At 50.3% G+C, this 24,846-nt stretch overlaps 8 protein-coding genes across 8 annotated transcripts; 4 read left to right on the top strand and 4 right to left on the bottom strand.

Moving 5' to 3' along the window:
- Window positions 1–1,071: 1,071 nt before the first annotated feature.
- Window positions 1,072–1,673, top strand: NCS54_01390500 (Hypothetical protein; the record flags this gene model as incomplete). The annotated part of the gene is made up of 1 exon (XM_053159073.1): window positions 1,072–1,673. The coding sequence occupies exon 1, from the start codon at window positions 1,200–1,202 to the stop codon at window positions 1,671–1,673; it is 474 nt and encodes a 157-aa protein (XP_053015048.1). The 5' UTR covers window positions 1,072–1,199.
- An 892-nt stretch (window positions 1,674–2,565) lies between these two features.
- Window positions 2,566–3,036, top strand: NCS54_01390400 (Zf-3CxxC domain-containing protein; the record flags this gene model as incomplete). Its single annotated transcript, XM_053159072.1, has 1 exon — window positions 2,566–3,036. The coding sequence occupies one exon, from the start codon at window positions 2,566–2,568 to the stop codon at window positions 3,034–3,036; it is 471 nt and encodes a 156-aa protein (XP_053015047.1).
- A 283-nt stretch (window positions 3,037–3,319) lies between these two features.
- On the bottom strand, window positions 3,320–6,865 carry NCS54_01390300 (Hypothetical protein; the record flags this gene model as incomplete). Its single annotated transcript, XM_053159071.1, has 7 exons — window positions 3,320–4,242; window positions 4,268–4,414; window positions 4,833–4,992; window positions 5,067–5,625; window positions 5,684–6,029; window positions 6,076–6,496; window positions 6,845–6,865. The coding sequence occupies 7 exons, from the start codon at window positions 6,863–6,865 to the stop codon at window positions 3,320–3,322; spliced, it is 2,577 nt and encodes an 858-aa protein (XP_053015046.1).
- Window positions 6,866–7,273: 408 nt separating this feature from the next.
- On the top strand, window positions 7,274–8,143 carry NCS54_01390200 (Protein kinase domain-containing protein; the record flags this gene model as incomplete). The annotated part of the gene is made up of 1 exon (XM_053159070.1): window positions 7,274–8,143. One exon carries the CDS (start codon window positions 7,274–7,276, stop codon window positions 8,141–8,143), a length of 870 nt encoding a protein of 289 aa, XP_053015045.1.
- Window positions 8,144–8,343: 200 nt separating this feature from the next.
- On the bottom strand, window positions 8,344–8,970 carry NCS54_01390100 (Thioredoxin domain-containing protein; the record flags this gene model as incomplete). The annotated part of the gene is made up of 2 exons (XM_053159069.1): window positions 8,854–8,970; window positions 8,344–8,778 (listed from the first exon to the last, which is right to left on the bottom strand). The coding sequence occupies exons 1-2, from the start codon at window positions 8,908–8,910 to the stop codon at window positions 8,344–8,346; spliced, it is 492 nt and encodes a 163-aa protein (XP_053015044.1). The 5' UTR covers window positions 8,911–8,970.
- A 4,243-nt stretch (window positions 8,971–13,213) lies between these two features.
- Window positions 13,214–14,470, top strand: NCS54_01390000 (TLC domain-containing protein; the record flags this gene model as incomplete). The annotated part of the gene is made up of 2 exons (XM_053159068.1): window positions 13,214–14,053; window positions 14,105–14,470. 2 exons carry the CDS (start codon window positions 13,214–13,216, stop codon window positions 14,468–14,470), a joined length of 1,206 nt encoding a protein of 401 aa, XP_053015043.1.
- A 352-nt stretch (window positions 14,471–14,822) lies between these two features.
- NCS54_01389900 (TLC domain-containing protein) lies at window positions 14,823–16,266 on the bottom strand (the record flags this gene model as incomplete). Its single annotated transcript, XM_053159067.1, has 3 exons — window positions 14,823–15,707; window positions 15,777–16,084; window positions 16,182–16,266. 3 exons carry the CDS (start codon window positions 16,264–16,266, stop codon window positions 14,823–14,825), a joined length of 1,278 nt encoding a protein of 425 aa, XP_053015042.1.
- Window positions 16,267–20,612: 4,346 nt separating this feature from the next.
- On the bottom strand, window positions 20,613–23,589 carry NCS54_01389800 (Hypothetical protein; the record flags this gene model as incomplete). The annotated part of the gene is made up of 6 exons (XM_053159066.1): window positions 20,613–20,640; window positions 20,703–20,784; window positions 20,842–21,242; window positions 21,627–23,000; window positions 23,053–23,399; window positions 23,452–23,589. 6 exons carry the CDS (start codon window positions 23,587–23,589, stop codon window positions 20,613–20,615), a joined length of 2,370 nt encoding a protein of 789 aa, XP_053015041.1.
- Between the last annotated feature and the right edge of the window lie 1,257 nt (window positions 23,590–24,846).

Here is a 24,846-nt window from a genome sequence, read left to right as displayed (position 1 = left end):
TCACCAGTTCCTCTCCCTCGATAAGTGACGTGCTCATTGACGGCTTCCTACTCGTTGTTAAATGCATAACACGTTTAAAAATTGTTTCTGCATCATAAATGGCGCGTTTCAGTTTCCTTCTCTCTTAGACGTGTTTCAGTCTATAGCTGCTTCAGTCGAGGTCAGCACTTTGCTTATCTCCTCGACTACAGAGCTAATCGTCATTCAACTTCTTGCAATCTCTCACCATCCGCGCATGCAATTTAGCCTTCCGTGCAATTCCATTATGATAAACAACAATTCTTGTAATACCTGCAGTAAAACCTCATTCACAAAGGAGCTTTGGCCGTAAGATGCAACAACCTCGTCCTATCCTGGGTTGTTCTGGGTCCCGGCTTTCTTACCTCTCCGTTGAACAAAGTAATCTCTGACAGTCTGAATGATTGGTTGTAGCCAATCTTCTATGTTTATTTTCGCTTCGAGAATGGGCTGTCGTGGCTTAACCTTGCAGCCACGTTCATTAGGAGCTACATGTCACTGGTGATAGTAATGAATAACCCAACTGCCGATAGTAGCTCCATCAGCATTGACTCCAATATCAACAAATACGAGCCGGAATGCCCTAAACGTTAACGATCTTCGGGTATCTGTCTATGTCCCGAGGAAAGGTTGACAACGGTTGTGGAGAGACAGGGGAGAACTAAAAATAGACAGCCCTTCATCTTGACTAAGCCCAGCGAAGTTAAAATGCAGGGATCTATCCTGTCTAGCGCATGAATCAAGACTCCGGAAAAGGACAAGGGCAAGGAATAGCGTTCGGTACATCGGCATTTTAGGCTTGTGAGAACCTTTCGAGTCTCGAGGAAGACCTCAGACGGCGAGACCGGGACTGGAGCTAAGCATGAAACTGAGGCCCAGATTTATTTCTATTGATCATGGGATAATATGGGGCTGGGAATATATGGAATACGAACAGGCAGGGCTGACAAGAGTCGATGTATTTTTGGAAACTTGTTGACTTGACCTCATCATGATATAAAGAGTCCAAGACTCCAGGACAAGACGTCTTCTTTCATCATCAACAACTACCTCCTACATCACTCACATATTCCACACTTCCATATATACTTGACGCTTAAGCATCAACTCACAGGTCAGTCTGAACGCCAACTCCAAACAAACACCGGCAAAGCCAACACCAAATAGCCCCAGCCGCCAAAATGAAGTTCTCCATCACCATCGTCGCCGCTCTCCTCTCCGCCACTGGCATGGCCGCCCCCGCCAACGAAGTCTCTATGATGGCCGCCCCCGCCAACGAAGTCTCTATGATGGCCGCCTCCCCCCAGTGGGCAATTCAGTCCCTCAACCGCGTCTGCGACAAGCCCGACGCCACCTGCACCTGGAACTTCAAGATCAACACTGGCAGCGGCACCGCTACCGCTTGCAAGTACGTCGTCAAGTCAACCAAGACGGCCAAGGCATCCAAGGCCAACGGCGGGCCTGCTACCTGCGGCGACTTCACCATCACCTCTGGCTGGAGCGGTCAGTTCGGTGCCGACAAGGGCTTCACTACTCTTTCGGTTGTCAGCAAGAGCAAGAAGCAGATTGTTTACCCTGCCTACACCGACCAGCAGCTCGCCGGCGGCAAGGTCGTCAAGCCTGACCAGGCTTACGCTCCTGCTTCCCTTCCTTGAGGGTTTGTTGGAAGATAGGAGATGTGGATTTTATCATAGACGGGGTTGATTGGAGCGAATGAGCGTTTCACGTTTTCTTTCTTCATCTGGGGTATCTACCTCATCTTTAATCATATAGACAGCAGATAGACATATAGACTCTTTTGCATAGAATCTAGCCTCAATCGAGAATAATGCAGGCTTGGCATCGCCTTGCCAACAAGATGACTTCCCATCCAGCCTGGAAAACGAAGCGAATAGATGTACCAATGGCGATCATCAGGACACATCAACCGCCATATTCTCGCATAATTGTCGAGGCACCATGTCGGAATGACAGGAATGGCCCTGTCAGGTCGGTTGCAACATGACTGGGTACGTCACTAGGCCCAGGATGTGCTGTCCAATCATCTGAGTTGGACGACGAGGTTGGGGATGCGGGAGGCCGACCGAGCGACATACAGTGGTCATTGAGAGCTACTATTTCTTGGCCAGCCAGTAAAACAGCGATTCTTACCGTCACAGGCAGAGGTCGGCCTCCCTTGGTGACAGCAAAGATGCCCAACAAGTTCGACGAGATCCAATGGTTGTAGAAACAGGCCAACACAGAAGGTTTTGGGCCTAGAGGCCGATGAAGGGTATAACAGCAGCTGAAACTCAACAGTCACCAAATTACTCAGTTCCTTACACATGTTGGTACAGTTTGCTTGTGGCCTGGCAACATGCATATCGTCGTATCCGTCACGCATGTCTCAGGCCCCTAATGAAGGCATACTTCCCTTCTCCTCTTCTCTCTTGCGTATCTGACTCTGTTTGCTGCCTTAACATACAATAAATTCTGCTACAAATGCAATTTGATTACTTCCTCTCCCAATTCTCTCTCGCCCTATTTTCTGGCCCCGGCCAATCCATTATGCCACCACGCAAGAAACCCAAGTCATGGTCCATGTACCCAGCTCTCCACAATGGGCTGTCAAGGGAATTAGAGGAAGAGGACCTTGATCTCACCTTCAACAACAATGACGACGAGAGAGGCCTCATAGAGACATACGACACCAACATTATGGGCCGGTTCACCTGCCACAACAACAACTGCACCAGCCGTGGATGGTCAAGCAAGAAGATCGCCATAACCATTCGCATGTACAGCGGCGATCGATACAACGTCCGCGTCTATCACCAGCGCTGCAGGAGCTGCAACTGGCTCAGTCGCCCGAATCTCGACGTGGACACATATGTGGACAGAGTTGCCTATCGTCTTAAAAAGTGGTCTGGTGTAGAGGTGGAGCGTCCTTTTTATAGTCGCAAGACTGGGAAGCCGCATGAGAGAGACCTCTGTGAAGGCTGCAAAAATGGGCATTGCAAGGAAGGGGAGCTATCGTGATGAGGCAATGAGATGATGGGCAACAGGACACTGTATGTAACAATTCAAAAAGATACGAATTCTTGATGTTACTGCCGAAGAGGCTGATGGAAATGCCATGTGTCTGAGGGTTGAGCCTAGGATGGGGCACTGTGAAAAGTCGAGCCTGGAGTGGACGGCATAAATACAACCGGTCAAGCTCGAAACTTTTACACAGGTTTAAAATAGGTGCTTAAACTTCTCATATCCTCACAGGCATGCTTCGACGGCCATCTTGGCACACTTGGCACTGTCGATAAGATAGTCACCATTCTAGAGCACCCTTCAAAGAGACCTCAAACCACATGCTAACCTTATGATCCAAGTTATCGGCGCAGGTTTCGCCCCGAGAAACAAACGGGCCTTTTGTGTCGGTCTTTTCAAATCCGAGATATATCAGCTGGCAACCGTGTGTCAAGATTGGCTGATCAAGGTAGTCAAAGCGGATTTGACCGACAGGCGCTTGTTTGCCATCCGAGTAATACAACAGCAATCCCAGAATCTCCACAAGGTCTCCAGTTTGGCGGCGGCACGGTCTCACTGCAACCACGTTCTCGACAGAAGCGCAAGACCAAAGAAAGTCATCAGTGCTGTGCAGGTTCGGGTAGTCGGAAGAAGCCGCCGGAGCGGCGAAGCCTGGGGTCTGCTTGGGAGGTAGAGTGTCCAGCGATATGTGGCGGATGCCATGTGGATGGTTGTCGAAGAAAAAGTGACCGGGTGATCCTCGCGGCGTGTCGAGAAGGATCCATTGGCAAGCTGTAAGGGGTGGAGTTGATTGAGTACCAAACAACTTGACGTATCCTCGATCAGTCTCAAATGCTAGAGCTACCTCTCCGTTTAGACGGGAGCGGGCTCGCATCCAGATTCTTGTAATGCGCTCGTCCGGCTCAAGAGGCATGTAGACCCAAACTGACCCTTCGGGGCTGGACTGATAGAAAGACAAGTCCTCGTTGGATTTATGGGCATGGAAGGCAATGGGAGAGGGGTCGCAGTAGATAGAGATACCAGTAACTCTGGACTGGTTGTATTGTAACCGGGAAAACCGAGGTGGCCCTGAACCCTGCAGTCGATGGTAGAGGTATGTGCAGTAGCGGTTTTCCGGGTGATGTGGAACAGAGAATGAGGGCAAACGTCGGGTGTCATATGTAACCAAGTCGTCTCTGTAGATTAAAAGCGTACCTTGACGCCCTGTTCACTATGGTTAGTCCCATACTGGCAAAACAGCCAACGTCTTTGCCGTTGTTGTGAACACAATGGCCGGCACGTGGTTTGTATGTAGTAAGTCCAGCCTGAGCCTGAGAACAGGGGTCTGCACGAGCACCGTATTGAAACTGGTCTGATCTCTGGCCGTTGGGCTTGACTGGTTAGGGTTAGCATCCAAGAGCAACACATTTTGGAAGTTCCCAAGAACTCGCTGGCGACAAGAACGCCATCGTCGGAGAATATGACGTTGCACAGGCCACATCTCGGTGTTAAACATGGTTCCATCATATTCAAGATGGTAATTGAAGTAAGGAGTGGCTGGTCAACAAAACACATTGCACAATAGAAGGAAAACCAAGGTGCGGAAGATCATGGCTCCGGCAGCCGCTTGCACCAAGAGACAACCCGCTTGCCCTTGTACTCATAGACAGTGGCGCCGTCACGTTTCTTCTGCTTCCAGTCAGATCTTTGAGTGGTCCTCTTGCTCCCGTCTGTGCCCCGGAAAACATATTCATCTTTACTCATCCTGTGCTTTACCACTTCCACCCTCACTTCTCTCCTCTCCTTTGTCATACGCTTCTCCTTGCCCTTCCCCCTGCTGTCACCCTCTGCCCCAGAATCCTCGTCAGCCTCTTCTGGGTCATCGATAAACATGTCCTCTTGAGCATGCGGCTCCTGAGATGACATCCACGGGGCCGCGTCTCTTAGATATCCAATGTCCGGCTCCATCTCCATCTACGGGGTCTGGGTTGTCTGATAGTCCGCAGAGGGCTGTTGTTCCCATGGGTACATTGGGTTGCTCTGACTACCACCTTTACTGAGTAGTAAATCCCCGCCTCTAGCATTTTGTCCATCTCGGCTTGTTGGCTAGGCACCACGGGCGCTTGTCGTAATGGAGGCTCGCGTTTGACCCGGCGGATCGTTTCCTCCAACTCGAAAACTCCGCTCGGAGAAATCATGTCGAGATACTCCTTCTTGTCTTGAGGGGCAGATCCAAAGAGTGGCACAAGGGCTTGACTGTTGTTGCGCACATGCCGGGCCCGGAATTTGAGCCAACACACAGGAAGAACGTAGATGCCAGTCAATCTATGCGAGTTGATGGCACGCGCTGCGACCCCAAGCCCCTGTCCTTCAACATCTCGAATTGAGCCTCTAGGGCGCTTCACTTCGCTAATAGCGATAGGAGAGATTGTGTCATGATCTGAGTTGTATACGATGATCTTGAAATCCAACCTCCTCCGACTTTCATCATCTGGGGCTTGTTCGCAAAGCAGTTGCCAGGGCCGTGGGAACATTCGGTTCAGGTAGGCCTGCCAGGCTGCCGAGGATTTATACTCAACTGGATGAGACGTCCCGGCGAGAGAAAGTCTTCGAACAAGTTGATGACTTTGCGGTTGGCGTCAGGCTGATCGATTTTATTTGTCACGTTGTCACGTTGTCGCTGAGCTGGTTCAGTTCGTCAAACAGTTGTACCATGTTCTTGCCAACAATTTCTCTTAGCTCAGTCCAGCGCTTGGTGACCCGTTGCGCGGTAGCCCTAATGCCATCCTGTTCCCAATCGTTCATGTACTGATGCCACCCCATGAAGGAGGGATAGTACTTGGCAGTTTCGTGGCTGATGCGAGCGAGCTCAGGGCGATGAGGGTGAATCATATCCAGGCCGTGGACGAGAGACTCAAAGAGCTTGTCCGGGTTGAAAGGTTTGCGAGAGGCTTTGCGCTTGAACGGCATGAGGAGAACGTGTCGAGAAGAGTAGCCGGGTTGGGAGACAGCTGACATGAGTTCGCCGACGAGAGGGGGTCGTAAGAGACTGTGTACTTGTGAAACATTCGTCGTATGTGGGATCAAAGGAGCCAGTGTTCTCCTTCATACCGGGCTGAGTAAGGAGACACTTGACCCTGATGCCCCATTCCCAATGGTTCTGGTTGTGGAAAGGGTCTCTGACCCTGATGCCTCTGGCATCGACAAAGTGTGAGATGTATGCGTTTGGTGGATTGCTGATGAAGATGATGAAGATAGCGAAAAGAGCTGCAAGGATGTTGAAGAAGGTCACGATGCCTCTTCCACCCGGAAAGAGATCGACAACACCTGAGAGAGTCTCACGGTGAAGGGGAGGCATGTCATCACGCTCCAGACGGTTCATACAGCCTATGCTGCGCTTGCCATCGCTGTTGCGGCCAACCTTGATACGCAGGGGGCCGTCATCCGGAGAGTAGGAAGGGAGGAATTCGAGCTCGACCTGCGTGGTTTGTCGCCTTCTTCGGTACGGACAAAGAGCCTGGGGCGCTTCGCTTCAATGCTGCGTGGGGAGTACATGGGCCCTTCAGGGAGGCCTCGGGGGGCTTCACGACGTGGTGGTACGGGATCAAGCAGGATGAAAGCCGTTGAACAAAGGATGGAGTGTCGAAGAGGGTTGTTGTAGTGGTCAAGTAGAAGATTTGGTGAGTGAGCGGTTGGGACAAAAATGCGAAGTGGAGAAGAAGTCAAAACCCATGCTTCCTATGAGTGAAGAGGGCGAGCAGACTGAACGGTAGCCATTCGATGGGGTTTGCTCAAGTGGTGCAGGGCGGCCAACTCAGGAACAAACACATTTGAAGAGATCAATCATGGCGACCATGAAAGAGGAAACAAAGAAGTCAAGCGGGGGAAACGCCAGGAACAGACAACAATAGCGCCTTGAATGAATCTTTGTGCACTAACAGATCTTTTTCTGTTCAATTCGAGCCTTGGCTGTTCAATTCGAGTTTCCGAGGAGTTTCTGCACTTGCTCTTGCAAGAGTTGGGGGTTGTTGAGATGATCGCAAGGTGTTCGCGTTGTACTCAGGTTGACAATGGCTTCAAGCCGTCTTGGGCGATAGAGCAAGTAAGAGAATATATAACGTTGAGCGTAGTCTCCGTTTAGCTAGAACATTCCTCTCATCCTCTCCAACACTCTGCTCTCAACATCATCGTCGCGCCACTTGACAGACAACAAAGCAACACAGCACGAGCCAACGCATTTCATCACACGACAATAATGCCTAGACTCCATACCGAAGCAATAGGGCCTTCTTTCCTTAGCGTCACTCCCAGCGCGGAGTTTCTCGAGCCCCGGAGCCTTCGCCAGGATATCATCACCATCCCGCTAGGTAACCGCACAAAGATCGTAGTACGACAGGGTTGCTACCTTGTTTCCTGTGTCATCGACGGCAAGGTACCAAATCTAGACACCAAATCCATCTCTCAACTCCCATTCACTCGCATTCCCCTGGACGAGTATTGTCCGGTGGCAGATCCAGCCTTTGAGAGTGGCTGCGCACTCGGACAAGGTCAGTGTATCAAGCGCCCTCGGATCGAAGATTGGATTGAGCGGGCTGACTGGCCCAAGTGGGCGGAGCTGTCATTGCGAGAGATCAAGGTGTACGAGGTGCTGAAGCAGCATCCTCACCCCAACATCGGACGCTACTTTGGGTGTGTCACCGAGGAGGGGAGAGTGATTGGTCTCTGCATCGAAAGGGGCACATCTTCATTGGCCGAGAAGCTCTTTGGCGCCACCATGCAACGAAAGATGGAATACTACAAAGCCGTAGAAGCAGGTGTGCTTCACCTTCACGAGATGGGATTATCTCACAACGAGCTGACCCCAGCCAACATCAGAATGAATGGTGAGGTCCCCTTCATCACCAACTTTGCCTACTGCACGCGTGGGGCAGAGGTGGTGCGTCTTCAAACAGGGACGCTTCTCAGCGAGTGCAAGTATTTTGAGAGAGATTTGAAGAGTCTCGAAGATTTGAAGAAGTACATCTTTCCTCTGGAACCAGGGAAGCCCAAGTACATGCGCACGGGGCGCGTTCCTGATGACCATGAATCACTGAAAAGAAAGACACCATTTGCTTCTCAAAGATGAGACGTGGAGAAATGATTGTTAGATTGACTGGAATGTAAATTGTTTAAGATTGGTGTAGACCGCTTATCTGCCATGAGGTCTCCCTTGTTGGTGAAATGCCCCTAATGAGATGATGCACCATGTCCTGTGACCTTGGCCCACGAAGAAATGGTCAATCCTCTGCGTAAATCTATCTTCCTTGACTGATCTGTCTCCAAAACTTACTCCTTGGCGCCCAAAGCCTGAACCGTAGCCTGAAGGGCCGCCCGATCCGCGCCGCGAATCCTCTCAACCAGACCATCATCAGAGAGGCTCACAGACCGGCTAGCTGAGATGCCCTCAACAGCGACGCCCTTGGGCACGCCATTCTGGAAGACCACAAACGTAGGCATGGCAGAGACGCTATACTTGCCCGCGACGTTGCCGACATGGTCCACGTTGACCTTGGCAAATGCGAGCTTGCCGCTGGAGGCGTGGTCGTCGGCAAGCTTGGAGAAAATGGGGGCGATGGCGCGGCAGGGTGGACACCAGTCAGCGTAGAAGTCGACTACCACACGAGCGGTGGAGGACAAGAGGGCATCTAGCTCGGCTTCATTGGCGATCTTGTAGACCTTGCCCGAGGTTTCAGGGATGGGAGATCGGTCCGCGAACAGGGCCTTTGAGAGGGGATTAGCACGAGTTGGTTCGCTTCACCAGCTGTGGATACAGCCTGTGTTAGGGGAAGAACGTACCGGTCCGACGATAAAAAGAGCGATAAGGCCCAGGATTATGTAGTAAAAGGTTTCCATTTTAACGTCTAATCGCGAAAAGTGAATCCTCACGTGCGTTGCCAATGAAGGTGACGTTGCTTGTAGAATGTTACGAGGCTGCCTGTGATGATGGTCAGAGGACACGTGATGGCGTGACTAGTTAACCGAACAAAGCCCGTGGTCCCAGAGTAGAAGGCGGTGAGGTGGTATAATGTCAACGCTTTTGGCCCTTCTTCAAGTTCCTCAAGCAAAGAGGGTAGGGGGTTGTGAGCCCGACCGACAGCCGGATGGGTATTTAGGTATCACCATAAATGAGACTCTCTATCCTTGTCATGCGTCATCTCTGAAGCGGCGCCTCTCTGCACCCCGATAGGGCTCCGCCGACATGTATTGTGCAGTCGGACTCAGGGCAGGTCAGATCTCGCTCGTTATCGGACCCTGTCGAATGAGTCGTGTAACGGATCAAGCACGGTTCCGTACACGGACGGGAGTGAGGGCTGAGGCTAGAATCGACACATGAACATGGGGTGAACGCGAAGGGCTCAGTGCTAGCAAACCTGTCAACGACCAAAGTTGTCAAGTACGTCGACTGTTTCCGTTGCTAGAAACATCTTGCAGGTCATCCAGAGCATTGTATGCGTAATCAGCCACATGACACTGACACCCGGTACCTAGCTTGTGTAGGAGGCTGGCCAGCAGCATCTTCAAATCCACCCTCACTTCCTACCTACTCATGTTCGGCTATCATCTATGGAAACCCCATCGTTTTCATCGCTATACGATGGTCCCGAGGCTCAAGCCATCTTCTCAAGAAGCGTCCTCAAGTGGTGATCGGCTTTCTTCCTGGCAAAAAGTCTCAAAAGCCTACCGGGGGTCTGCTTCGATCTACGGCGTTGTCTCCACAATGTCCCCCCACAGACACGGAATATATTGAAGGGCACTCATTGTGGACCAACTCGGATCCGAATTGTAATTTGAAAACCAGAAAGGAGAACCCCGAAAGGATATGTCTATCCAAACTGCACGCCACAAGCGTCTCAGCCTCCTCGTCGCCTAACTTCCGGGTTTGGGAAACCAACGCCAACAACAGTGTGGCTTTGCTAACCTTGGGTTGTTCATACATATTGACTGCTTCTCTGGCAGAGAGGCAAGGAATTCCTATGTATGGCCGGCACGGCCCTTCTATCGGTCCATCACCTCATCCTGGGGCAATACTCCATCTTGACTATGCTTCCATCGAAGAGAAAAGGTGGTGGAAGTATATTGTTTCTTTGGGTACCGGATTGTCGATGGCAGGCACAAGGATTTCCCCTTGGGCAGTTAATGTCGACAATATTGGTGTCGACGTTGAGGCTGACATTGACGACAACGACAAACCACCACCAACGGCATCAGACGCAGCATGCTACCTTTCCAGGCTCTGTGATGTCTATGACCTCGGTAACCGGTCTTCAGTAGCACTTGCTGCCGCTCTTACCATTCCGCTTCACGCGGATATATCGTCCTTTGATCCATCCGAGATAGAGTTGCCCCAGCCAAAGTTTGCCACCTCGACCACTTGTTCAGTCTCGAATCGGGCGCCGGCTGAGCTTGATCTCATTGACCACCTAATGACACTCAGTCTCTCTCCCTAGGTCATCGGTTCCTCATTGTGGAGTGTGTTCCTTGCAATTCTTCAGGGTACTAGCTACTCCCTATTGCTGCCAGCTTACAACCGGTCATCAACCAGAACAACATGGAAATTCTCGCAAAGGCAATGTCGTCCACCATCACCGGTCCACTGTGTCTCGGTCTGGCGATATGCGGTCGAGGACCAGTCATCGACTGTATCCTACCATCAATAGTCAAGCTACGAGACTATCCCTTTTTTTCGGCCCGACATTGACGCAGCGGCATGAACTGGAGCAGCGGCGTCTTTTTTAGATCATCATCAGACACGACCATCCTGCGATGGCACGGTTTCAAGGGCAGATGTGTGGCGTCTGCGGCACGATTGCTGTCAGAATTACTCGGATGACGGGTTTTTACATACGCCGCCCTACGGGTGGCCCCCATTCGGGCACACATCAGCTGCAGATGTTGAGCTCGAAACCAGAGACCACCTCACATGTTCACACAACTGGACCTACACGCATTGGCAATGGTCTTTTAGCGGTACGGTGGATCATGGCTTCTCAACGGACAGGGCTTCTGATCGACCGTCAAAAGAAGCGTCGCGTCGCTCGGCTCCAATACCCTCCTCCCAGATGCATGGGCAAGAAACCATGCGCAAAATATCCGAAGTCACTACCAAGGCTGTGTTCTGGTGGTGTTGCACCCAGATTGAGAAGGGTTTTGGCGAAACCATCGTTCCTCGTCGCTCTGGGCGAGACGTACCGTTGAAAGAGAAGGAGGAAAGCGAGCCAAAGGATCCTCGGTTCATCCACGCCTGGCTCGAGAAGATGATTACTTGATTGGTAATGCTACACTGATGTAGTATGAAATCGCGTTTATTCACGTTGGGTAAATTCATACTTCTTACTTTGGGGGGTCTGGCAGCTCGTGCCCGTTATGCTTATCATCTACAACGACTCCAGAAGAGTCCATTGACCACAACAGCAAAAGATGCATTTGTTCATGCCCATTACTCCCGGCCTAGTATAGCGTCGTACTAAGGTGACCAGTCGAGTTTAGTATGCTAGGTAATAAAAGCAAGCCCGAGTTCAAGGTGGAGGCAGAAGCAACCACCCCTGTCGGCCATCGCTCGCCCGCGGAACCCGGTCAGATCTTAGGCGATGCATCCAACAGATTCAGGATACGCCTTGTGGACCAATTCGAATCCTTTTGAGCCGCGAGCCAAGAAATTGCATTCCAGGAGGGTGTTTACCTAGAGAAGATTCGTGGGGTTATCAATATCTCCGTCAATTATCGCCGTTCTGCTGTGTCCCGGTCCAAAGATGCACCCCGATATCTCCATGGGTGAATGTCGGAAGTGCTTAGAGGAATACTATCTTGTCAGGCATGATCATAAGCAACTCGCTTAGCATCCAACCAAGCATATGCATCGTTGCATTCATCGTCTACAACGTTCTTCTTTGAGGCGGTATTAGATTGGGCTAATCTGGCTAGCTAGGGAGTCAAAGCAAGTCCTAGGTGAGAATCCAGGTGAAGGAGACCAGACGATATTTGGCAGCACCAAGAGTCAGTCATGGCTCACGAAAGCCTCAAGGATGTAAGCTGGTGAATCCTACAAATGAAATTCACCAAAGTATATTTCTTGATATTTTTATCCTTCATAGCCAACTCATAGATTGGTGTTGAGTCTCCTCTTACCCTAGACCACGGTGAAACCTCCCAAGTTCCCCCTTGTCTACTAGGTAGGTACCGTGGTGTGGCAGAATCAACTACAAGACAATGCGCAAAGGGTGATAAGGATGGACTTTATCGGTTCCAATAAGGCCATGAAGTAAGCAAGATGATGATAGATGGGTACAAATCAACCCAGGATGTGTCTTACTTGCAGCGGTTCACAATAACCAGGTTTCCACAAAACTGCACTTCCTGGGCACACACCACGCCCAAGATGATGTAGGTACGGGTGCTCACTCACTAGTTAGAAATACCAAAAGTCAATTCAATACTCCATTGTTGATTCGTGCAATAGTCCGCCTAGCTGAAGCTTACTGTCAGGTCGTGATCCTAGTGCACATCAAATATGGGACTCCCGTCGGAAGTTTTAACATCCCGAGGCACATATGTAAGAGCCGCGGATCAAAGTATCACATTCATCGACTCCTTAAAACCATTCGAAATTCACATCTTGAAACCACCGTGCCCAGCTTGGCGTATGGCGTGACGTCATAAATCTGCCATGGCTGAGGCTGCTCTCGTGAGCACACGCAGTGGAATGCCAGCGACATCCATGAGCTGGCACGGGAAATCGGCTAACTGCAAATTAAACAAGGAATTACAGGATCTGGCCCAAGGGACGTGATTTGCTGGGGCTCGTTGGCTACGTGTTTGGTGGTCTGTTTGTGGTGGCCCGCGGAGGCCGAAGCGCCCGATTCGAGGCCAGGGGGCTTGTTTGGGTCATGCGTGAAATCTGAGAGATCGGACATTTGGGAGAATGTCCGTCTTGTCATGGAAATAAAGGGGGTTTCTTTGATCTTTTTACTTCTTTCTTGTTATTATTTGCTGGTGTATCTCTATTGCATCTTTTGTGTTGGAGTTCTTCAACTTCTTTACTGTTTTTGACATTTACGATTCCACGTCAATATCGACCCACTCTCACGGCCTCCTTACATCGAAACACCACACATAAAGTAATACAACAAAGACAGATATATCGACTCGCAAACTCAAAATGGAGGAGAGAGCCAGTGTCCAGATATTACCCGCCGTCACTTCGGTATCCCAACTTGACCTATCCGAAGCCCGCACCACTCGTCACCGGAAAACGGCGAGCATTGACGGCGGCCGAACCCTCGCTCACCACAAGATGTCTTCAAGGAAGCGACGGAGAAGACACTCTTCCTTGAGTCGCCGTGTCAAGCGGTTCATTCTTCGATACACCTGGGCCTTCCCCCTTGCCGTCATCTGCGCATTTCTCTTCGTTTACAGCCTCAACCCATCGGAAAGCAACCCGGTGCACAAGTTTATCTTTCCGAGCTATCCAGTGGGACCCGAGACCCCCGGCGGACCTGTCAAGTACGCCAAGGGGCGAGATGACTTTGCATTTGTCTTCTTTTACATCATCTTCTTCTCCTTTACGAGGGAGTTTGTCATGCAAGAGGTCCTGCGGCCACTGGCGCGTCACTGGGGCCTGGCCAGTCGTGGAAAGCAGACTCGTTTCATGGAACAAGCCTACGCCATCGTGTACTTCATCTTCATGGCTCCTCTCGGCTTGTACATCATGAAGGGCACTCCGGTGTGGTTCTTCAACACGCGGGGCATGTACGAGGACTTCCCCCACAAGACTCTCACTGGGGACTTGAAGTTTTACTACCTGTTCCAAGGAGCGTACTGGGCCCAGCAAGCTATTGTGCTTATTCTTGGTATGGAGAAGCCTCGCAAGGATGCCAATGAGATGATCCTTCATCACATCGTGACTCTGTCTTTGATTGGGTTGAGCTACCGGTTCCACTTCACTCACATTGGTATCGCTGTGTACATCACACATGATATTAGCGATCTCTTCCTCGCTGTAGGTCCTCCACGTCATTTCCGACCGTCACAACTTGCTCACAGATCATAGGGATCCAAGGTTCTCAACTACCTCAAGTCACCCATCACCGTCCCCTTCTACGTCACCTTCATGGGCGTCTGGATCTACATGCGGCACTACATCAACCTCCGCATCATCTACTCTCTCTTTACGGAGTACAAAACAGTCGGCCCATACGAACTGAACTGGGAGACTGAGCAGTACAAGTGTCCACTTGCCCAGGTGATCACATCGACGCTGCTCATCGCCCTGCAATCGCTGAACCTTGTCTGGCTATACTATGTTTTCCGGGTCGCTTACCGCATCACCGTCTACAATGAACAGCGTGATGCTCGCTCTGACGAGGAGGCTTCGGATGCCGAGGTTGAGACGACGGAAAAGACTAAGGCGAACTGAACTGTCTGTGGTTTAGATCATCGGTCAGTCAGTTGTCTTGAAAACACGGGAGAGGAAAGTTTGCCACGTCTTATTGAGAAAAAGATCAACTTAACGAGGGAGTCCGGAGGTGGTGGGTCGGTTTGGAATATGTCAAGGTTGAATTAAGGAGTTCAAGGAACTAGAATAATAGCTAATTATAATTAAGTAATTACATATAATCAGGGTATCCCCCATTTCTTCTCATCTGACTTCGTTTCTTCGTGTCTGGAGTATTAATGTGTCTCTATACGGTTTTGTGATGCCCACCGTTCACCCATTCTATCACGCACCCGCGACCTTGTGTAAAATCGATAAACAAACAAAGACCCTATTAACCCTCCCATTCGATCTTCTTCTCGCACCCTATTCTGTCCAGGAGCTTTCTACCATCGCTTTGCAGAGATGTGCTCACGCCCCGGGACCTGTGCCGTGAATCGGACCTGGCAAGTCCAGTGACGGATGATCGACTGGGCAAACAGAGGTTCTCAGAACCGACTTCCACCTCGAGGTAGTCTTGCTCGTTCTCTGCTTCGTCATCGCTGCGGGTATCTTCTGCGTTCTCACCGAGGAGCACACGTACGACGAGCTTGAAGATCATGATGAACCAGAGAACCATAAGACCTTGGAGGAAGAGGAGGCCACTAAGGAATGCGTGCATGATCTTAGAGTCGTAGCACACAATCCCGGAGTTTGAAACAAGCGGCACCAGCCAATAACGAGATCCATCTGTCGGTATGTCAAAGGGTCCAGTGACGTTCTCTCCCATGCCCCTGTAGCATCCCGTCATCATCTCTGTCGTGTGCGCAAATACCGACCAGATAACAAGACAGAAGGCAACGTGACGGAGGAGAACCCAGCTAACCACAAAAATGCCAAACATGATGTCGCATAACGTCTGGTGCTTGAGGTACTTGAGACACTTGGCCACCGAGAAGAAGAGGTCGTTAAGGTCCATCAATACAAGGACCACGTTGCCGACTCTGGTAAGTCCATAGCGATAGGAGCAGTAGACCAGACCGATGGTGACGATGTGGTGAGAAAACATTTGCCAGTGGTCTTTGCGTGGCTTCTCAATGTTGATGACGATGATTTGCTGTAGCCAGAAGGCAAGCTGGGCTATCATGTAAGACTTCATGAAAACTGTTGTCTCTCTGTTGGGCCAACCCGTCCACATCTCTCTGAGGTTGAGCCAGTACGGAGAGGCAGCATAGATATACTATTGAAAATCAGTGATTTGGCTCAACGACATAGGGGAGCACTTGATAGTAGACAGGGTATTACATACCATGCCAATGTTCCAAGAGACAGTGTAGTAGATGATCATCCAAGACTGTTCACTGAAGCGGGTAACCTTGCTTCCCTTGAGGTTGCACCTCTTTGCGAGTGGAACCAAGGCGTACTGCATGGTAGCAGCACGAAGGCCGGTAAAGACAGCGACCAAAAACAGTACAAGGTAGACATCGTCAAAGCCCAGCCCGTAGTCCCCTGTCTTCTCGTCGTAGTACGATAATGACAGAAACTTGGTGGTGTAGGGACGAGTGAACGCAACGGTTCGTGCGAGAAGCACAGGGACAGTGACGCAGAGGCAGAGACCTATCGAGGTCAGTGAGTTCAAACCAGGTGATGAAGACATGCAGATGACGCCAGGTCCGACGTAGGGGTTCGACGAAAAGGAGTTGGAGAAATTCACCTATCTGGTTCTCAACAAACCATCTCTTGGCAGAAGCGCCTTTGCGTCTGGGGTAGTAGTAGCTCGGGTGAATCTTGGCCGACATGATTAAGGGTATCTCTAAGAAAGTGTAAAATCAGATCCAAAGACAAGACCACCTCCTGAACATTCAAGAAAGCCCTTTCAGCCTCCTTTCAAAGAAAAACAGTGTTGATAAAATGGCCTGTCAAATGAGGGGATGATCAAAACTGGTCAGGACATCAGAGAGTGATACGATCAGGAGTCATGCGCCCGCGGACCCCGGCCCCAGCTTAAAACCCGAATGGGGCGAGCGCCGCGGCACCGCGGGAGTGCAGGGATGTGGGAAAGGGGGTTTTATGGGGCTTGAATAGTTTATTGGGTCTTTAAATTGATGGATACGCGGATAAGAATACGCTGATTTTCGTTTCTTCTTTGGAGTGGTTGGGTTGGAGGCCTTTGGGCTGTGGGTTTGCGTGATGGCGTCTTGACCGTAATCGTACACTCGGTTTTATGGCATATGCATGTTCAGTAGAGAATGGGGCTCATGATTCCCGGGATCATCAATCGGTGAACGATCGTGGCAAAACCGGAGACGAGCCGTTTGAGGCCTGTAAATAACCTTGCTCTATGTAGATCTGCATGATCTGAGATGGTTGCGGATCACACCGCCACCAAGATGCTTACCCTTAATGACCTAAACGGTGGAACACATGAACGAAGACGAAGACGACATCGAAATGCAGCTCGAAAGACAGAAAGACCTGGCTGGTGGTACTGTTCTGTGGGCTCTGGTGGTCGGTTGCGTGATGGGCCTGCTTGACGGACGAGTTCGAAGGGAGAGCCGAACCCGACTTTGACGTCATGCTTCAAGCATAGCCTCAAGTCTTTTCGACATATTTGACACATCACATGAAGACTTTTAGGGAGGCACATGTCTTTGACACGCTACAGTTGCGTCCTACAACGGGATTCACACATGCCCACTTCCACCCATCAGTAACCAGCACTTTCAAGTCTCATATCAAAGGCCTAATCTGATGAACTGTGAGAACAATGCAAAACTCCTGAAAGAGGAGGTCTATTTGTATATGCACATCATACATGCCTCCAGCCTTACCGATATCGCCAAGCCGCCTTGCATGCAGGCCCCGTCTTAGCATCCCCACAACCGCCAGTTTTACCAAGTTCGTCAAAACACAAGACTGCTTTCTCTTTTGGGTAAGTCTTCTCTGACGCACAGGACACAAGTTAGATGCGAGTAAGCTTATGATACTGCCGCGGTTCCACACAAACTGGGGAACCTGTGAATGGCCCAAGGTATCAGCGATGACAGGATTTTGGTTTCGACTGTTACGGTTGCAATTTTAGAGGCTGGCCGTATCCCCGTGACACTGTTCGTATACACTGGATACGAGTATGGCGTTTGATGATATTGAGCCGCTTCCCGGAGGTTCCGGACATGAAGTTAAAGTGGCCTGATCAGGGAGGAGAAAGACGCAGCAACGGCGTTTCGGAGATTGAGTGATTCGTCAAGGAAAACGATGAACAGAAGCTAATGGGAATACCACTATTCTGCGTCTGGGTATCTGGACCTCGTCGAGTTGTCCATGGGGAAAAATGCTAATATGCATGTGGAGAACGAGGTCGGGGATACACTGCTACATGTAGCTACGCGCTCCAAGATGAAAGAAGTGATTGGGTTTCTCGTAGAAAAGGGAGCAGCCGATAAGTGGCTTGAGGCTTTTGGTGAGGAGAGGCCAAAGGACCTGGTCGAACAACTTGATGATGGGAGTTTACGAGGATTCGTTATGAGGCCAGACCATCCAGATAGTGACTCTAGTGGTTAGTAGTTGCCAATGGGTGACTATGATAAGAGTATTGCATTATAATAAGTTATTACCCGAAAAGTTCCCCGGGAGTCATGGGGGCGTCGGGCAGCAACCCAAAGAACAGTCCTTCCAAATAAACGAAGCATCAAACCCCAAAACCATCCAAATGTTACTCAACTATGAAATCCTTGGCTTCAGATGTACTGCCATGCTTGCTTGACAAAGTGGCAGGGTTAACCCCTTGAACATAGGCGTCACCAACAAGCCGATACCGCTCGCTTTCAGGCCTCAGAACGAAGCATAGAGGACTCCCAAACAACATGACAACTTCATCACCCGGTCGTGTAGAAAAAGGCCCTAATCCAACAACAATATCTCGAGTCGCGAAAAAGCAGCGGCCCATGAAGATAGCGGTGGCAAGGCTGGCCATCAGCTGGTCGATCCCCTCTAGATCCTCCATCGACCAAGATTCTGGTGCCTTAGTTACACTGCATATGGCCATTAGCGTATGCCATAGGCGGCCGAAATTGTCAGGCGCCGGAGAAACTGGCTCCCTTCTGTTGCTCGTGTCTTTGTCCATGACCAGTGCCCTCCAAGTTTCCTCTCGAGCAAGCCGCCTTCTGCAAACGCCACTTCTGCATGAGCTCGATTATCCCCTCCCTCGGAGCATCCGGCATATCGAATTCGCTCTTCCACGAAAGAGAATCCCTCCTTTGTCGATCCCGAAAGCTCTGGAAGCCAGGATGGCCCAGACTGGTTGATTGATGCTCTGTTTCCATGTAGACAATCAAGGTTACGATCTCGCTGTATGCACCCCCTAGCCCAGTTCTTGAAGACATCTTCCACACTCAGGGTATAGTCTGGCGTGGTGAATGGGTTGTCGGCAATTCCCAGGAAAGCGTAGAGCTTGTCACGGGGATCAGTAGCCTGGAAGCCGCGTGCAAGTCGCAATAGATGGGATAGCGATCTCTGTGTGCTCGGTTTGGCATCGTCCGAAGACCCGACGGATAAGCTGAGAACGACCTTCAACATTCTCTCGGCCGCTGGAGAACCCCTCGTCTCTAGCAGTGTCCGTAGCGTTGTGAAGGAAAGGCCGTTTATCCGGCCTTGATACACACGTGTTGTTCCAAACAGTGACTGGAAGCCTATGAAGGAGATCAAAGGCATCCAGTTTGACCCGCAGCCAACGACGCATCCCTTTGTCGGATCATCCTAAAAGTTACTCGCGAGAACAAGTTCCTGAATGATCCAAACGCGATGCCAGAATGGACGCTCGCATAACTCCCAGATGGTGGTCCAGTCGATGGCGTCAACATCCACTCCTTTCTGACGCAGGTCGTCTGGAGAAGCCAAACCGGGTCCAAGGTCGGTATCTGGAAGGTCGTGCTCGCCACTTACTCGAGCAGTCCAGATGACCTCGCCTATTCAAGCCATAGTTGACCAGACTTGATCCACATCTGAAGTGGATTCCCCAAGCCAAGCAATAACAGAGGCCGCAGAGGAAAAGATGTAGCCCATTCGTTGGATTTGAAGCAGTTTTTCCTGTTTGTCACTCTGATTTATGCATACAGCATCTATCCACAGGGCTCGGGGCTCAGAGTCATGGCTGAGATACTGGAGAGCAACCTGCAAGTTTGCCGTGGCACTGATGTGTATTCCGTTGACGAGACTGGGTCGTAGGCCGTTAGGGTCGCCCCAGATATAAGAAAGAGCCTCGTATTCATAGTCGCCAGAGATAGAATGAGCCTCCAGGTTGCAGGTGATTTCATGGTCAAAAGGCCCGGGGAGGAGGGTAAGAAGTTGGATGCTAGTCTCGTCCGGTGGTAGCGGTGTGTAGATACCGTGCTCGGGAGATATTGGCGTATGCTTTTGATGATTTGATCTTGGTCTTGGCGAATTGACTGGACAATAGAAATAGATAAACCGATTGCAGAAGCCGTGGAGAAAAATATCTCACTCATGCTCCAGGCAGAAACGCAGCGTACGATGCATCCAATCAAGGCCGCAGTAATGGACAACTTATTACCTTCACACCTATAGAGATATCAGGCAGAGCAGCTGGATCATCTACCTTCTAACAAAGGCAAGGGCTTTTAAGAAGAGTCACCCCCTTATTAGAACTAAAATCATCTCCCCTGTAAATCTATTGGGCAGTCCATTTGAGGACGAGGAGCTGTGCTCGTGAAATCAACAAGGAAATCAACAAGTCCGATGAAAGTAGTGTCAATACTGGAGCCATACGAGGCGGAAGCAAGAGGAAGAAGCCAACATCATTTATCTGCCCATGCAGAAACGTTTCTAAGCCAAATCAAATCCCCAATCTTCTTCCTCGAGCTCTTTGATCGTTTCTACAAGTTGCTCTTTGACTGTTGAAGATAAACAAACCGAAATTCCAGCCTCCCGCAAACCAGCACCGACAAGCGGGACAAACATGGTTAGGCCCGCCAAGAAGAAAGGCATTCTGCGAGCCGGCGGCACAGTGCTCACCATCCAATCTCCCAGGTCCACGAGGGAATGAGCCCATCTTGAAGTTTGGAGGAAACTTACCCCGTGGAAGTCTGCGCTCCTCGTTGTGTGGTTATATGAAAAACAGTCCTCACTTTCAATTATCAAATATCCAATCGTCATTGCTGAACCCATCTTTGTCAGTGTTTGACACCACTCGGGCTCGCCATCAAAACCATCGACGTACTCCTGCCGATACTGTTCGATTATGGAGCCGACGCGATCCCGAACTGTGCACAGTGCTGAAACTCTTCTCCGGTCTATGGCTTCTGAAATGGTGGTTACCGGATGATTCTTTCAGGGACTTTGCAAATTTCTTCACTTACCGACGATGCACTCCGGTAGCTCAATTCCATATACGTTTGTGTCTTCGTCGATGCGGCATTCGGCTTGCTTCTGTACGATACCCGACAACTTCTTGAACTCGCCCCTAATCCTCAGTCGCCACAGAACCCACAGCCAGGCTATGGCGTCTTGATCTAGAGTAGTTGGGATACTCGGTAGCAGGGCATTCGTCCAGCTTCTGCTACGCGTTAGATAAGGTTCTTGAAGGCTGTACTTGTCGATTAGTTTCAGAAACTCGACTAAAACGTCGAATGGAACTTCGGCTGGAACATCGTCGCCGTCGGAATCGTCGTTGATGCCTTTGATCAAAACAAAAGCTCGCGTATCGTCATCTTGCGCAGGATGGGAAGGAAAGGTCTCCTCCTCCGTATCCGAAACGTCACTGTCTGTTGATGTCTCTGATTCCCATCGCTTTTCGTCCAGCCAGGCATGAATGCTCACTGGCAGCGAACCCGGGAGCAAACAAGCGTCTTGTCCCCCAGGAAAACCCTCTACCCCCGTATGAAAACAAGCCGACCTGTCTTTGCATTTTTCGGCACACTTCGATGTAAACTTTGGACGTGGGTCTGCCTCATCTGCCATCTCAAGGCTCGCATGGCAGCTGATAGCCTGCAAGGTAACGTTGTAAGGGGGGAGTTGTGCTTTGACCTCGTTCTCTATAATCAGAGTAGCATGCTGGCAAGAATCCTGACAAGGTTCTTGAATGGTGAGTGTTTGACATGGTTCCGTGTGTAAAATAGCGCCAACACAAAAAGTAGGGCCTGACTCTAAGTCGACCGTGGCATCAACGAATGCAACACTTCGTCTTTCAAAGTCGATCGTGATAAGAGTCACATCACCTGTGACCTCGGACCCCTCCTCATCAGTAGCCTTGAGAGTTGCCTCGTCGATAGGATCAAAAGTTATCTCATCGATGTCCTCAGGACGTCCGTCGCTAGCGGTCTTGTTGGTGGCTTCAATCGTTGATTCGCTGATACCTCTAACCGTTTCGATAGCAGCAACTTCGACACTTGCTTCATAGGTGGCATCCGGATTCACTTCTTCGGTGATCTTAGACGCTCCTTCGTCCTGAGCTCCAACTCTTTTTTTATTGGTGGCATCAGGAGGACACATGTTAATGTCCACAACCGTTGATTCACCGGTGGGTTCGGCTCGATCATTGACAGCCTCGGGGTCTTCACCATTAGTGGCTTCAGGTACTCCCCCGTCCGGAATCTTAGGGGTTGTATTTCTGGTGTTGTCGACAGTTCTTTCATCTGGATTGCCAAGCGTGGTTTCCTTGATGACTTGAGGCCTTTCTTCGGGGCTAGCTTCAATAGCCCCCTTGTCAGTGAGTTCTAACCCTTCTTCATCCGCTGGTTCAAGATTTCCTCCGCAGGTCTCTTCAAGTATTTCCCCATCGACTGTTTCGGTATCAGAACAGACGGTTGAAGAGAGAATGGCAGCGAGCTGTCCAGGGTTAGACTCAACGCAGCTTGTCCACTCCTCGTCAGACATAGGCTTGAAGGCATCATGAAGTCGGATGGTTGTCGGATGTCGTGTCGCGCCGCGATTCCCACTGACGAGGGCTTTGTACTCTTCAGTGTTGGTATCAATCGTCAGTAGCTTATTATCGCGGTAGATAAGATCGTATTCCAGCTCTGGATCTCTTCCTTGAGTCATCGTTCCTGAACATCCAAGGGATGAGAATTGGTCATCATCAACGGCCTCGTCATCTGTGTCGGAGTTTGGATGCTCATATTCCGGATCGTGCATGTCGGCGTGCGCCTCTAATCCATGCTCGTATTTAGTCTCTTCCGCTTTCTTGCCTGTTGCTTTTGCGGGCCCAGCGTAGGAGTGTGCTCGGCCATGGCCTATCTTGGAAGTGCTGGAGATAGTAGAAAAGAGATTCTTCGCCTTTTTTCGCCCCTTTTTGAGTTTTTGGCCGATCTTTGAACTACCCATCGACTCCCTTATCGATGAACGAAGGCTCAGAGAAGACCTATTTTGTGTTTGGTCATAGGACAGAGGACCCTCTTCCTGGACAATTTGCAGCGTTAATTGACCCAGATTCTTGTCTTTGTGAAGTGTTTCCAATGCCTCAGCATGCTTTCTCATGTTTCCATGGATGCTCCTGAGGTCATTTTGTGTTTGTTGCTGCCTTGAACCATGGTTAGCTTGTAGTGGTCTCTGATGTTGGAGGATCTTATTACCAATAGTCCAAGCTCTCCAAATGAAGAAGGCAGAGTAACGATTGCAAGCACGTCTTAGCATGTTCGACCGCCTCAATCAAGTGATGAATGTCTTGATCGTCCAAAACGAACTTGTAGGCCGTCATGTTGAGTCCGAACCACTTCCAAACCCTCGCCTTGCGACTCCTGTGGCTTTGCTTCTTTAGTCGGTCATACCGGTCAAGGATACCCTCTGCCTCTTTGCGAATGGTCTCAATTCTGTCAGCCATAAACTTGACCAAAAACTCAGGTTCGCCCCCCTCAACCTCGATTTTTCGTCTTTTGATGGCATCAGAAGTGTTGACCATGTCGTTTAGAACGACCTGGACCTACATCATGTTAAAGGAATGCGATACTTGGTAGGATGGGAATCTCTCTCACATGGGCTAGGTTCTCAAGTTCCTGGCAGTATCGTATCCATTTGTCAGGTGCGCATTTCACTTTGTCGCAAAAGTGCTTGGCTCTCACAACCAGATCCCAAATCGTGATACCGCTCGCCACAACACCAACAAATTCCATCTCATGTGGTTAGGGCAGTTCGCGAGGGGATTTGATCTTGATGGTGAAAAAGAGAAGACGAAAAGCACATCAAGCGGCGACACATCGGTGATCTGGGTTTCAGTGGAAGGGCACTACTCTCGCGGTTGGCATGGATCTAGCAGGACTGGGCGGTTTTATGAGAGAATAAAACATGAAGTTACGCCTCGGAATGCAGGTGGAATTGGACAGAGAATTTGTAATTTCTAAATCCTGAGGCTATGATGGCCCCCGATCATACTATGGCTGTTTTTGGCGCAGGCTATGCCTCGCACTCTTGAAAATGTGTACATCAGAAAGATAAAATGATTCTCGCTGACGGGGTAGGCGACATGTACTGCGTGTGGCAGTGTTTGATGCAGCTAGCCCAAGAGGTCGAACAGCCTCTCAGCCCAACCAAGGCGGCCTGCCAGGCTGCCAGCTCCCAAGTCTCCGCCATTAAGGATTGGATGACAGCCGATCTCTTGCTGACCTCCCCTTGCAAACAAGTAGCCACAAGCCCCTCTTCCGGGCGGTGTCGAATGCATACGCACACCATTTCTTCAGTGGCGGTGTTGACTCGCACATTACAGTTTCAAGTGAGTGTACAGCCGTAGGCGCCAACACTAGCCAGTCGGGACGACGACTCAGTTCCAACTCCTTAGAGATCAGTTCCCAGGTGTATAGTTGGGAACTCGAGCCCGATACCTGAGGCACCTAGCTCCAGCCCAGGCACTCACCTCTGGCTCATCAACAACATCACCTACCACACCAAGCACCAGATTTCTCAAATCACTTGGATTAGTCACGATTAATGACTGAAACTATTGAAGCCTGCGCCTCTCAAAACATATCCGCGAACAACAACCAGATGCCCCAGCAACCACTGCATCGCCATGACCGACCTGTTGAGAGCAGTGCCGCGAGACGTCTTTCTTCTCATACTTGACGCGGTTCGTTATTTGTTCAGAATTTTCTCGTTGCCAGTCTATGATTACTTCTCTATACAGTTACCAAAAGCCGACATGAAAACCCTTTCCCTGGCCTCGTCATGGCTGCGGGATAGCGTTGCTAGGACCCTCTGGAAATTCATCACGATCAAGTCACGGGGCGAATCTCATTTACATGATCTTCCGACGAACGGCCTACCTTATCGACGTCTAAGAATTGCCACCCAGCTTCACCTTCGGGCTTCTTTTACAAGAGTCACAGATAATCGGTGTCCCCATGTCTATGATTACCCCCGCTCGATGCGTAGTG

The sequence above is a fragment of the Fusarium falciforme genome, chromosome 12 (assembly GCF_026873545.1).
Source record: "Fusarium falciforme chromosome 12, complete sequence".
NCBI lineage: Eukaryota > Fungi > Ascomycota > Sordariomycetes > Hypocreales > Nectriaceae > Fusarium > Fusarium falciforme.
This window is presented reverse-complemented; position numbering and strand designations above follow the sequence as displayed.